The sequence below is a fragment of the Nicotiana sylvestris genome, chromosome 4 (genome assembly GCF_000393655.2).
Source record: "Nicotiana sylvestris chromosome 4, ASM39365v2, whole genome shotgun sequence".
In the NCBI taxonomy this organism is placed as follows: domain Eukaryota; kingdom Viridiplantae; phylum Streptophyta; class Magnoliopsida; order Solanales; family Solanaceae; genus Nicotiana; species Nicotiana sylvestris.
Genome location: NC_091060.1, coordinates 169,759,624 through 169,775,002, shown reverse-complemented (window position 1 = coordinate 169,775,002; position 15,379 = coordinate 169,759,624). Strand labels below are relative to the sequence as shown.

Sequence of the window (15,379 nt, the reverse complement as noted above, 5' to 3'; positions counted from 1 at the left end):
TCTCAATTAATTTTGTAGTACCACATATTCATCAACATCCATATGGTGAATATCTCTTTTAAAGAGAAAATTATATCATTATGGTTATGGTCAAAATTATATGCAAGATCTGTTTCTTGCATTACTGTTATCTTTTATTAATCACAATGCAAAGATATTTTGGCGTACAATAAGTATGTGACCAATGACCATTCATGCCATAATAATGACATTATTTTCTTATATCATCTCAAACCTCCTTCTAGAAGTGAGTGTGGTATATTCACTACCACTAGCACGTTCATATTCTTCCAAAAATGAATATGCATTAATAAATCACATGTTATCACACTCACATCATGAATGGACAATAATCATCTATATGTGCTTTACAAAATCTCATGTCAAATTGATGACAAATATTACTTTCACGAAGTGAAGGATTATTTTGATAATCCTTATTGTTCTCATTACCACAATGATGACGATTATAATTTCGTCTATTGCCACGTCCACATCCATTGATACTTTCATAGTAGTAATTTTGTCTTCTTTCAGACTTATCACATATTGCTATCACATTCTCTAAAGGAAATGAGAATGGAGCAAATTCAGTGGGACGGGTTTTCAATTCTTTGCCCACAATCATACATGAATTTGATCATGACAAGGCATAGAAATTTTACCACTTTTGGTGGTTATAATTTCTTTCAAACTCCATTAGAGTTGCAATCAAAATTTATCGTCTTTGCTTGTATTTAAAATCAAAGTATAGAATGTCAAAAATTTGAAAGAGAAAAGTAAAATACTTACCTTAAATCCAGAATTTAATCATGAAGGAAGTTCAAAGAACAATTGACAATTATGCTCAATCCCAAATCTTCTACTCAATTGGTTAGAGTCTCGTGCTGATAACGTGTTATAAAACAATAAAAGAATAAGAGCAATATTGCAGAGAAAGAGGGAATTCTTATTGAATTTTGGAATGAATTATAATGGAATAGAATCCTCTATTTATAGGGAGAGATTGGCTTAACCACCAAGCAATAAACCCTAGAATCTCTCTAAATATGGACATTCACCATAAATAGAATTCTCTTTATAATAAGATAGTTGTTTTTAGAAATAACTCTACATAATTTTAGACAGAGGGAGTAGATGCATGTTCTCTTTCTTTTATCTAACACTACAACATCGAGAGGAGACCAGCTGTAGGGCAAGATCAAATTAAATCTGTATGAATGTCGAATGATGTAGTAAATTAACTAGTGCACTCTCAAATATGGACCCAACAAAATTAAAACGAAAAAACAAAAAAGAAAAAGAAGAAGCATCGTACAACTTGGCTAAACAAGAAGCAATTAGTGGAGGTAGTTGGCTATACAGGGATATATATAGTCAAACCTCTCTATAACAGTCTTGTTTGTTCCAAATATTTTTGGCTGTTATAGAGAATATATATTATAACATAATATAAAAATTGGTCCGAAAAAGCTTGACCTATATAGTGAAGTGTTATTATATAGAAATGTTGTTAGAGAGGCGTGACTGTAATTTGAATACCCAAAATTTGTCCTGTCAAAGAGCACTTAATTCCCTAAGTGGAAACATCCATTTAAACATTCCATAATTTCTTGTCCCCTAAATTAAAAATTGAACATTCCAACCGTTCATTTAGCTTTATCATTCAAATTTTCAAGACTCACTTTTCAACAATCTTTCATTTTTAGCTGAGGCACAAGTTTAGGACTTAGAATTCTAGGAGAAAAAATGCAGCTACTACTCAATCACACGTCTCGTTTACTTTATTGGTTTTGGTACATAGTTCTCTACTTGGGATTGCTATATTTATTTGTGCGATCTTTAAAGATGTTAAGGCATAATACTACTGCAAAAACTCCGGCGAAAGTTCCGCAGGGCAACCGGGGATTACCGTTCATCGGAGAAACCATCCATTTCATGGCTGCCATTAATAGCAACAAAGGTTTCTATGATTTTGTCAAAGTTCGACGACTCAAGTAAGAACAATTTATTATTAGGTCATTACTAGAATAGGATACAGTATTGATGTGTTTTGACTGTTCTGATAGAATATATGTGTCGTAAAATTTTGTAATTTAATTTTTTCTAGCAATAATGAAATTTCGTCGATAGTATTGATTTTAATCAATTAAAGTTATATTTGAGACGATGAAAGTCATTTTTCGAAAATGTTTCTAAAAGAATGACTTATTTTTAGGAAAAATACTTTCTGTAAAAAGTTTTCTAATATTTGATTAGAAAGTGAAATATATTTTCTGAAAGAACATGCATCAAATATTGATTAGTATATTTTATCAAACCGGATACTATTTTTGGTGAAGTTTTTGAGTATTAAACATTGATAATAATTTTCAATTATTGGTTAAAGCAGTTGATGTTAAAAGTTAAGATAATTTTGAAGACAAATGACTTCCGCCGAAAAGTGAGCAATATCATTTTACCTTTTTGTTTGAATATTTTTTCTTGGAAAAATATTTTCTGGCAATTAAACAATAAAAATATGGCTTATTTCTGGAAAGAGTTCCGGTTAACAATCAAAGAATAGTAGGAGTAGGCCGGACTCTGTGTATGGTTAGAGAATTTATATGCTCTCTAGATTATTAGTGTGTGACAACATTTGACATCTCAGGTATACAGTCAAACTTTTTTATAACATACTTGTTTGTTCTGATTTTTTTGACTGTTCGTGAAATAATGTTATAAAAAAATATATTATAACATAGCAAGAGAAATAGATTCCAAAGAAAACATGACCGATATAGGGAAGTAGTGTTATAGAGGATCATGACCGATATAGGGAAGTATTGTTATAGAGGATCATGACTGTTATTTTATTTGTAGGTATGGGAATTGCTTCAAAACAAATATATTTGGGCAGACACATGTATTTATCTCAAGCACAAAGGCAGCAAAGAAAATTCTAAGTAACGAGACTGAGAATTTCACAAAGAGATACATAAAGTCAATTGCAAAGCTTGTTGGAGATCAAAGCCTTCTTTGTGCTTCACATGAGCAGCACAAACTTATTCGTAGCCATCTTACTACTTTGTTTACAACTGCGTCTCTATCGTCAATGGTTAAACAATTTGATGAATTGACTGTTAATAATCTTAGCACCTGGCACCAAAGATCCAACGTTACTATACTCCATGAAGCTCTAAAGGTTGGTTTTCCTATTAGTCTATTCCAAGTGCTTTTAGTCCTTTTTTATGGAATGTTTTAACAAATAGCCCGTCAGATTCGCTGTTTATTTTTCTTAGCATGTATAAATAAACTATGCATTAATTATACACGAATATACATATATTATATATGAATTCTACATATGTTAAGCGATTGGATGCGCATTTAGTTTAATTCTACAAATGTAGCTCTTCCAACCCATCCAAATTCAGGTGGATTAGACTGCACATATATTTATTGCTCTACAAAAGACGCCAAGTACCCATTCTAAATGGTTGTTATTTAGAAATTAGTAAATATGTCTTAAATTTATTTTCAGTTCACTTTTTCGGGAAAAAATATCTTGAATTATCCTGAAATTAAAATTTTAGTTCAAATTTTTAGAATAAAATAAATACAAGCTAATTCATAAATACTAACCCTAAAAATGACTGCCTGTGCACTTCCCCTTCATTGCTAGGTAAAAATTTGAACATAACCCATTTAGCCTATCTAAGGGTTTGGGCCAATTTGAGCAATCGTTACAGCCCCAATGACACGTTTGTTAAAATAGCATGGGCTAGCCAGTTTTTGGATTGGTCATTGAAAAATAGTCAGCGTTTGTAAAGTCATTGAAAAATAGCTACTATTTTGCTATAATAGGGACCAATCCAGCATAATATACTGGAGATCAGTTCATATGTGTATGAACTTATGCTGGAACTCCAACACGCGTAAAGTTCCAGCATAATATACTGGAAATTGGAGCACATGTATATGAACTTCCAGCATATTATACTGGACCGGTATATTATACTGGAACTCCAGTATATTATGCTGGAGTTCCAATATACTTATGCTGGAACTTCATTATAATATGCTGGAGTTCCAATATACTTATGCTAGAACTCCGGTATATTATGCTGGAGTATTTTTCGGATTTTGAACAATGTTTTCGTTCAAATTTATCTTTATATGAAAAGTGGCTAAATTTCGATTACTTTTGAAACTGTGGCTATTTTTGAATGACCACTTGTAAATCTGGCTATTTTTGAATGACCACTTGTAAATATTACTAATATTAGCCAACTATTACTAATATTAGCCAATTAGATATTTGTAACAAAAAAAGGTCAATTTTTTGCTTCCTTTTGAGTGAGTGTTATTAGAATAGATTGGGTACATCTTAAGAAGCTTGAATCTCAGTTTTGGATGATTTGGTGAAGTTTTGAGGTGGTTTGAATTGACAATTCGAAGTAAAACTGAACATGAAAAAAAAGATATGTGTATCATAGTTGTATCAATTGTGTATCACATGTATATCCATGTATATCTGTGTGTGAGATACATACGTGATACATGTTTGATACAAGGTCGTAGAAGAATTTTTTGAACTCGATTTAGTTATGAATTTTGATACAAAACCAGTTCAAATCACCTCTAATCTTCCTCAAATTTTGTATATTGACTTATCTATATGTTTTCAATGAATTTCAACTATACCCGTTGAAAAAGTTTCTTTTTTTGCTTAGATTTTTTGAATATTGTATATTTTTTTGTATTTCATCACCTTATTTGCTATCTAATCCATGAAATTCATTTCCGTCTTGCATCTAATGTTGTTAATCACGCTTAAAAATATGGAAGGAGATTTTTGTATGTGATTCTTTGAGAGAAAGAACCTTATGTATTTGGTTTTTCAATTTTTATATGTGCTTGGCTAGTTTTGGTAAGTCTATGATTAATGGCTAGAGATTGGTAAGTTGAGACTTATTTGGGATATTTGTGTAAGTTTCCCAAAATTTATGGGGGAAAAAGTCGATTCTGGTTAGTTAAGTAAAGTCATGATAAATTTAAAAAAATAAAAAATAAAAAGAACATTTCTATGGCAATCCGATTTGGTAATTAAAGAAATTATAAAAGAATAAAATGAACACATGAAAAATGATTTTGAGTTGGGAAGGTCAAGTTATGGCCCTTTATTAATTCCAAATGACCCACCCACCTTGAACCAAGCAAATTGAGGGAGGGATTATGATTCAACTCATTTATTAATTCAACCATTTAATCCACTTAAATTTTGCCCAACCTATCCATTTGACACTCCTACATTAGATTAAGGATAGCTGATTGGTTCACATAGCTCGCTTGTTTCAACATAATTGCATTTTTTTCTTGTGTTATAGATAACCCTTAAAGCAATCTGCAAAATGTTAATGAATTTGGAAGGAGAAGAGGAACTAGAGACATTGCACAAGGATGTTGGGCTGATTTATGAAGCAATGCTAGCATTTCCATCAATACTACCATGGACCAGATTCTACAAAGGCCTACAGGTAATTGACAGGCGGGACAAATTCAAAAATAGCCAGATTTATAACTGGTCGTTCAAAAATAACACAGTTTCAAAAGTAATCGAAATTTAGCCACTTTTCATGTAAAGATAAATCTGAGCGAAAATACTGTTCAAAACCCGAAAAATACGCCAGTATATTATACTGGAGTTCCAGCATAAGTATGCTTGAACTCTAGCATATTATATTGGAGTTCCAAGATAAGTATGCTGGAACTCCAGCATAATATGATAGAGTTCCAACATAAGTACACTAAAACTCCAGCATAATATACTGGAGTTCCAACAAGTATAATATACTGGAGTTTGGAGCACCGGTGCTCCAGTCTCCAGTATATTATACTGGAGTCTGCAAAGTATACCGGTCCAGCATAATATGCTGGAGTTCATACACAGGTGCACCGAACTCCAGTATATTATGTTGGGCCGGTCTTTGTTGCAGCAAAATATTGACTATTTTTCATTGACTTCGTAAACGCCGGCTATTTTTGAATGATCAGTCCGAGAACTGGCTATACCGTGCTATTTTTACTTGACAGGCACAATATGTAAGCCCATTAAGTTGAAATCTTTACATAAATAGCCGGTCAAATTCAGAATTTATTTTTTCTAGCCAGTATACATATACAACGACTGTATATGATTATACACATATTATACATGAATTATACATATATTATGCATCCGCCGATTATTTTAAATTTAAGCGCTTGGATATATGGGTATTTAATTAATTCTTCATTAAAGTTCGTATTCAACATCTAAGCCCATAAAGTTTTAATTGCAGGCCAGAAAAAGAATTATGAGGTTACTGGATAAGATAATAGAGAAAAGAAGAAAGTCCAAAGAAAAGTTTGATGATTTTCTAGCTCATCTTTTGAGCAAGGATAGTGGAGAAGAAGCCATACAGTTATCAAATCAGCAGATTAAAGATAATATACTAACCATGATTATAGCAGGTTTGTTTTAATTTAATCTACTTGGATTATACATAAGTGCTTTGTTATTTTACTCGTTAAACCCTCATATTTTAATTAGCAATATTTTTTCTTTTCTTTTGGACAGGTCAAGACACCACGGCTAGCGCGATTACGTGGATGATCAAGTATTTGGATGAAAATCCTGATGCCCTTAACCAACTTAGGGTAACAAAAACAACTAACTTTTTAAGTATGGAATTCACTAATACTTAATGGTATAATTCTAAGATTTAAATGTAAGGTTCGGTTCTCACCACATCTTTAATTTCTCTTCTTTTTTTCTTTGTTAGAAAAAAATATTTCTTTTTATCAGACTCAGACTCAGACTCGTTTCAATTCTGACAGTGAAGGATTTTAATGATCCCTTCCTTAATTAGCAAGTGGGACCTAATATATAGAACAACTTAAATGAAATAATATCTTTGATTGTTTTAAAAGTAATTCACAGCCAAAATTCTAATATTAGAAAGTTGATTGGAATAGGCTGAACAACAAGCCCTTCAGCAAAAGGTTTCTGGCAAAGCACACCTCACGCTAGAAGACCTGAATTGTATGCCATATGCATCTAAGGTATTATTTGTTTATTTTATTTCACTTTTTTATTTATACTTATCTTGAATTAGCCCCTTATTTTTTGTTTAATTTTACAGTGCAATCAATACACTTCGAAATAATTAAAGCTTTGTGCCAACAGGTTATTAAGGAATCACTTCGAATGGCTTCAATTGTGCCTTGGTTTCCAAGAATGGCACTCCATGATTGTGAAATTGAAGGTTTGACTTCTATACACAAAATTATGAGAAATATTTTAACTGCAAATTATATTAACATCCCTCTAATTTTTATGTGAATTTAGGATTTACGATCAAGAAAGGTTGGACCATTAACGTGGATGCTAAATCAATACATTTTGATTCAATGATATTCCATGATCCGAATAAATTCATTCCTTCGAGATTTGATGTAAGTAATTCTCTACAATCAAACATGAGTTTACCAAAGAAAGGAAACACAATGAAATTGGGAAAATAGTTATATATACTCAGTATTTATACTAACCCACTAAATATATCGTACACACATTCAACAAACAAATAAATTTAAGACATATACTGACCTCATTTTTATCATTAACTATGGTCTAATATGGTATGGTGTAAATTATTCAAGGATGATTCAAAACCATATAGTTTTTTAGCATTTGGAATGGGAGGAAGAACATGCCTTGGACTGCATTTGGCTCGAGCAATGATGCTTGTTTTTGTCCATCGTTTGACCACATCCTACAGGTTTGGCCTATCTTTATCAAATTTAAAACCATAAACTAATCATCTTTATCTTATGTTAGATTCAATTACAATTAACAAATGTGTTTAATTTTTATGTTTTTTGTGGGTATCAGGTGGATGGTAATAGATTCAGATGAAAGCATTGAGAAATGGACACTTTTCTCAAGACTAAAAAGTGGTTGTCCCATACGTGTTACGTGTTTAGAGGAGGAGAGGAAGTTCCCTAATGCATCAACAACATGAAGCCAAATTGTTATTAGTATTATTTAGATTAGTAATTATGAAATATTTGCAGAACACTGGGGTCCACCAAGATGTAGATAAAAGTCAGGCAGGGATTTACCTGATGCATTGAAAATAGTTAAAAGGGTCGCCCGGTGCATAAAGCATTTCGCATCCCCTATTTACGTAAGGTAAGGTTTACATAAGGTAAGAGGAAGAGTCGCACCCTACGGGATATTGATATAGACAACTTACATTGATGCAAGTATCTATAGCTATCGAAACCGTGACTTATAGATCTCATAAAAATAACTTTATCGTTACTCTAAGATTCCCCCACCGCTGCATAGAAGATACTTATGTTGTACTATTCATTGTTCTAACGTCACTGGATATCAACGAGTATGTTTCTTTTACCAATTAAATTAGGAAGCAAACTATTATAATTCCTTATATTGAAAATATATATAACTTAAACTCTTTTAAAAAACATATTAGTTTTTTTTAAAAAAAAATCCCCAAGATCAGGGTTCAATGACAAGAAAGAAGATAATCAGTGATATTGATCATCAACTCCCGACTGAGTTCTAGTGGAATGAAAATTAATTGTTTAAATAGTTCCTACAGATTGAGCTTGAACTAGGTACATGGGCTAGGGCACTTATTTATCAACTGTTTCCGTAATCAAATCTGAGATCGTCTACCAATTTTTTTAATAATTAGTCTGTGACATCAAAGAAAACTAAGAAAAAGCTGGATTCCATGAACATTTTTGGCTTCCGCTAACCTTAACATCATATGGCATCATGTTACAGGATGTAATATCAAAAAGTAGAGTAGTATAATACAAACGATGTAATGTAAAATGATGCAAGCTAGCTAAATCCATAATTGTTTCAACGAATTCTATCCATGCATGCAATTTTGCAGGGTTTTTTGGCTTGTCTGCCTCTGCCCTATGGAATCACTTCAATCAACCTATTTGGAAGCATCCCCCTGTAGTTGAGCTGAGATCATTAGTGTTTAATTAAAAGATGTCGGTAGTAAATTCTTAAAGACCTAAGGTTGTAATCAAGGCTTACAGCTTAATAGTATCGGTAGAAGTCACCTTATAACACAATAGGAGTGAGTTCAATTCTTTCCGTACTTCTTCTTCCCTGATCCTTCAATCTAATAGAAATTCCAGAAGAAAAAGAAATCTAATTAAGGTTGAGCTCGGTGGAGGAAGTAGAATACTCACTAAAAGAATTCAAAAAATAAAAATAATAAAGACTCAAAAAAAAAAAACTAAGGGGATCCAATATATATATATAATTGGTGAAGAGGGTTCGGTTGAACCATCTTCGGCCCACCAAGCTCCGGCTCTGGTTGAGCTACGACTCTACGTACATAAAACTAAGAGGTTATAACTTATTTACCCAAGTAATTAGGATTTGAACCTTTGTCTTTGTATGAATCCAAATTTGGACGACCACGACCATTGATGAATACGACAAACGACGAGATCTTCGCAGTTCGACGTCCTACGGAGGACGACAGACAAGTGAACAGAGATTGCATGACTTTTACAATAGTGTAGGCCCGACAGGGGGCACTAGGAATATTCCTGTGATATGTTTCTTAGGGTTTAGAAGGGGTTTGTCCCTTATATATAGTGGGAAAGCAACCTTGTAAATGGGCCTTTTTGGCTTTCACAGCTAAGAACACTGACTGTAATACTTTTCTACGTAAACGATTGGCATCCTTGGTGTTCGAGCACTCATCTTTGCAAGATCAAAAATATTATTCATTGTGTTCATCTTTTATACCATTGTTTCTAGAGTTTATTATACTTAGCTAAGATTTACCCCTTCATCTTCTTTGATTGATTTACTCAAAAACGTTCCAATATCTTTTGAGTCAAACAATTTGGCGCCGTCTGTGGGGATTTCTATAGTTGAGATTTTAGTTTCGTCTAGATCCTTGGAAGGGACAATCGCCTCTTCTTAACCTCGAAAAGACTAACAATGGCAGGAAAGGGGGAAGCAAGATTAAAGGCAATAGTAGATGTCACGAACAACCTTCTCGATTCCATCAACGAAGCCGGTAACGAAGACAATGAAAATGCAATGCCAAGCGTTACACTTGAGGGAGATGCCTCAACCCCCCGCACGAAAGCGTGACTGTCTCGCGCGAGAGGGAAATCTCGACAGCCGCATTAGGAGAAGCACCACCCCTGTGAAAAGGCTATTAGAAGAGTAGTTGACAAACACCTTGAACAGTATACTCGACAAACCCGTTCAAAGGGATACTGGAGGCACAATACACGCAAAAACCACAACTGTCGCCGATGAGCCAGAAACTCCACGCACGGGTAACACTCACACTGTCATTGATGTAGGTAACGATGCACTTGCGACCATCTTAAAGAAAATGGAAGAAATAGAAAATGAGAACAAAACGCTCCGCGATCAGATGAAGGAGCATCAAGAAAGGGTCGATAAAATACACGGCGCTCCGAAGTTGCTACCAAAATGTGACGTAGGCCGATTCGTCGAGCAACCATAAAGTGAAGGGGAGACTCCCCACTCTATTCCAAAAACCTTCAAAATGCCACCATAGTTGAAAATATACAATGGCACCACAGACCTGAAAGATCACATAATCCACTACATCACAGCAGTAAAAGGCAATAATCTGTCGAAAGAACAGGTGCCGTTGGTGCTGCTGAAAAAGTTTGGTGAAACTCTAACAGGGGGAGAATTGACATGGTATTCCCAATTACCGGTACGGTCAATATCAATGTTCGAAGAAATGGCAGATAAATTCGTTACCGCTCACGCGGGAGCAAAAAATTCAGAAGCCAGTGTAAATGACATCTTCGCCGTTAGGCAGACGACAGGCGAAGAACTTCAGGATTTTCTAGCCCGATTCAACAGGGTATGAATGAGCCTACCGAACGTATCAGAGGGGACGGCGGTAGCATCCTTCCAAAATAGGTTAAATAGAAGCGGGTCGAAAGCAACCAAAAAACTTCTAAGTAGACTCATGAAATACCCTCCCTCCACGTGGGAAAAAATCCATAATGCCTATTGTGCCGAAGTAAGGGACGATGAGGACGACATAAATGGTCCACTCCAACGGTTAACGTCTGTCCAAACCGAAACAAGGAGAGATCGTCGCAACGATGGTCGAAGGGATCAGCTATCCCGCTTCAATTGAGAGAGGCATCAAACCTACATCCAGGCATCCATCCTGCCTCCTCCACGACATGCAAACGTCATGCCTCGACACACCGTGCCACACCGAAATGAAAGAAGTACGCCTCCACTGTTATCTGCTCATAACTTTTGCGTTTCTCCTTCAGAAATAGTGTATGCACTGGAAAAGCTCGGCACAAAGGTGCGTGGTCGCAAAAGATAAAGTCTGATCCGAGCACCCGGAGATCGAATGTTCTATGTGAATTCCACTAGGAAAGGGGACGCAAGACCGAAAACTGCATAGGTCTGCGATAGGAAGTGGTAAGAATGCTAAACTAGGGACACCTAAAAGAACTTCTAAGTGATCGATGGCGGGTTAATTTCGCTCATAGACGCGATCAACCTCAAAGACCCCCAAAACCACCTTCACCAGCTCGTACCATACAAATGATCATTGGCAGCGATGATGATACTGTAATCAACCGTGTGAAATTCACCACCACACACAAACTCAAGCGGACAGTCGCTCACAAACGATACAACGACCTCGAAGATAGGATCATCTTCGATAAGTCGGATACCAACGATTTGTCTTTTCCTCACTATGATGCTTTGGTTATAACTTTACGTATCGCGGATACCGATGTAAAAAGAATAATGGTGGATGACGGAAGCGCCGCATGTATTATTCATCCACGAGTCCTCATACATATGAGACTCGAGGATAAGATAGTATTGCGCTACAAAATACTAACGGGTTTTAATAATGCAGTGGAACGAACCTCTAGAGATATAGTGCTACCCGTTCTAGCGGGAGGAGTCACTCTGGAAATGACGTTTCACGTCATGAACCAGGAAACAGCCTACAATGCTATCATAGGGCATCCATAGATACATGTCATGCGAGTTATTCCGTCAAGTTTCTATCAAGTAATCAAATTTCCTACCCCATGGGGAATATTTAGCATCTGGGGCGAGCAACGCACCACCCAAGAATGCTACTAAATTGCCCAAGATTGCACACACACCCAACAATTAAAGGGGAAAGAGCGGAAGCATAACAATCAGTCGTATCGGGGACCAAACCAGACACACAAATAAAGGCCAACAAAGACCCGGATGTCGTAGAAGCCTACAAGGCAACCGTAGAAGTCCTCGACCTCGTTCAATTGGATAATACCAACAACACGAAAAAAACGTATATCGGACATAACCTCTCTGAACCAGGTAAGTTCCATGAGTTCTTAACTAACAATGCCGACTTATTTGCCTTTTCCCATTCAGATATGCTGGGAATCCCAAGGGACAACACTACACACAGGCTAAATGTCGACCCTCTTTACCTGCCAGTACGACAAGTGAGGAGAAAGTTCAATGTTGCAATCAATGAGGCAGTCAGCGAAGAAGTTGATAAGTTGCTCTCTAATGGTTCCGTCCGAGAATCAAAGTATCCTCAGTGGGTCGCCAATGTGGTCATGGTATAAAAGAAGAACGGAAAGTGGCGGATGTGTGTCGACTTCATCGACCTAAACAAAGCATGCCCAAAAGATTCATTTTCGTTACCGCATATCGACCAACTCATCGATGCAACGGCGAGGCACGAACTATTAAGTTTTTTAGATGCTTATTCTGGTTACAACCAAATTCTAATGACAGAAGAAGACCAAGAAAAGACCATTTTCATCACTCACCAAGGAATGTACTGCTACAGAGTCATGTCGTTCGGACTCAAGAACGCAGGGGCAACGTATCAAAGGTTAGTTACCAAGATGTTCAAAGAACAACTCGAAAAGACTATAGAGGTCTACATCGACGACATTCTAGTGAAGTTAAAAAGGAAGGAGGATCATATTGGTCATCTGAAGGAAGCTTTCGAAATATTGAGGCAATACAGAATGAAACTGAATCCCGATAAATGCGCCTTTGGTGTGACCTCAGGAAAGTTCCTTGGTTTTTTGGTGTCACAAATGGGTATCGAGGTCAACCCAGATTAGATCAGGGCCATCGAAGGAATACCGGAGACCTTAACCAGCAAGAAGCAAGTACAGAAATTGACAGGACGAATAGCCGCCCTATCGAGGTTCATCTCACAATCATCAGACAGATGCCATAAATATTTCAATGTACTAAGGAAGGATCATGGGCTATAGTGGAATTCAGAATGCGTTGATGCCTTAAGAAATCTGAAAGCGTACCTGTCCTTGGCGCCACTACTCATCAAGGCAGACCCGGGCGAATGCCTCCTGGTGTACCTAGCACTCTCCGAAGTCGCGGTAAGTGTAGTTCTGGTCTGCGAAAAAAAAGGTATGCAATATTCAATTTATTATATCAGCAAAACCTTAATTGATGCCGAAACAAGGTACCCCCACCTTGAGAAACTAGCTCTGGAATTAGTCGTAGCTTCACGAAAGCTTAGACCATATTTTCAATGTCACACCATAAAGGTGGTGACAACCTTCCCCCTCAGGGGCATCCTACACAAACCCGAACTATCGGGAAGGTTGGCCAAATGGGCCATAGAACTAAGTGAGCACAATATAACATATCAACTGTGAACTGCTATAAAGTCGCAAGTGCATCGGGATCGGGAGGCGCTCCGCACTTCCGCACATTCTGACCTCTGGGTCCTCTACACCGACGACGCATCTACTGCATCGGGATCGGGACTGGGATTCATCCTCGAAGTCCCTGCGGGTGAAGTAATTCGCCAGTCCATACGGTGCCCCGAGATGACTAACAACGAGGCCGAGTATGAACCTGTGAATGCAAGATTGAAATTAGCCCTCAAATATGGCGCTCGATGAATCGTCCTCCATTGCGACTCTCAACTCGTGGTGAACCAAGTCACTGGGACTTTCCAAATCAAAGAACAGAGACTAAAAAAGTGCCAATCAGAAATTCACAAACTGCTACCAGAATTCGGCGAATGTCACCTCGACCAGATACCTAGGGCGCAGAATATCGAAACGGACGGTCTCGCCAATCTAGCAGCAGCCACTAGAAATATCGACAAGGAAAACGTGGTCACCCTTCTTTATTCCGCAATAGACCAGGTTGAGGTACATTCTGTAAATCTTACTTGGGACTGGCGCAACCGTATTATAACATATTTGCAGGAAGGGACACTCCCACAAGATAATAAAGAAGCCAAAAGCTCCGAATACAGGAGGCCAGATACAGCCTCGTAAACTATGATCTTTATAAAAAGGCGTTCGGCGGCCCCCTAGCCAAATGTCTTGGGCCAAATCAAACAAGGCGGGTACTAGAAGAAATACACAAGGGGAACTGTGGCGCCCATACAGGAAATCGTGTCCTCATCAGACGCCTCATCTGCATAGGATACTACTGGCCTACCATGAAAAAAGAAGCTGCAGATTACGTAAGGAAATTTGAACAGTGCCAAAAATACGCCCCTATGATACACTAAACAGGAGAACTCTTGCATTCCATCACTTCGCCATGGCCATTTATAAAATGGGGGATGGATATTGACGGACCCCTCCCAGCAGGACGAGGTAAGGTACGCTTCCTTTTGGTTTTAACTGACTATTTTTCTAAATGGGTGGAAGCAGGTGCATACACACAAATACGTGTGCAAGAAGTCATCGCGTTCATATGGAAAAATATAATATGCCGCTTCGGAATTCCCAAAGAAATCAGCTGTGACAATGGACCTTAGTTCGTCGGAAAGAAGACAACCGAGATTTTTGAAAAATGGCATATCAAGCGAATACTCTCCGCACTGTACCATCCCGCCGGCAATGGCCAAGCCGAATCCTCCAATTAAACGATATTGAATATAATTAAAAAGAAGCCAGAGGATGCGAAGGGGCTATGGCCTGAACTGCTGCCAGAAGTACTATGGGCATACCGCACCACGCCAAAAACTAGCACACGCGAGACGCCATATTCGCTAGTCTACGGGACTGATGCGGTTATACCCGTCAAAGTCAGAGAACCTAGCCTGAGATACTCCTAAGAAAGTGGACCAAGTAACGACGAAAGTGGGATACAAGACCTGGATGAAGTCGAAGAACGAAGAGATATGGCCCACATAAAAATGGTAGCCCAAAAGCAACAAGCAAAAAGGTACTATAACAAGAAGGCTAAAATACGACCACTCAAGGTCGGATACTACATACTCAAAGCTAAAACACAAGCAGCGAAAGACCC

General features: G+C 37.1%; 1 protein-coding gene across 1 annotated transcript; it reads left to right on the top strand.

Moving 5' to 3' along the window:
* Positions 1–1,662: 1,662 nt before the first annotated feature.
* On the top strand, positions 1,663–8,356 carry LOC104233518 (abscisic acid 8'-hydroxylase 2). The gene is made up of 10 exons (XM_009786920.2): positions 1,663–1,997; positions 2,863–3,184; positions 5,370–5,519; positions 6,324–6,495; positions 6,602–6,681; positions 7,000–7,086; positions 7,211–7,289; positions 7,373–7,479; positions 7,687–7,805; positions 7,919–8,356. Exons 1-10 carry the CDS (start codon positions 1,750–1,752, stop codon positions 8,046–8,048), a joined length of 1,494 nt encoding a protein of 497 aa, XP_009785222.1. The 5' UTR covers positions 1,663–1,749; the 3' UTR covers positions 8,049–8,356.
* Positions 8,357–15,379: the final 7,023 nt, after the last annotated feature.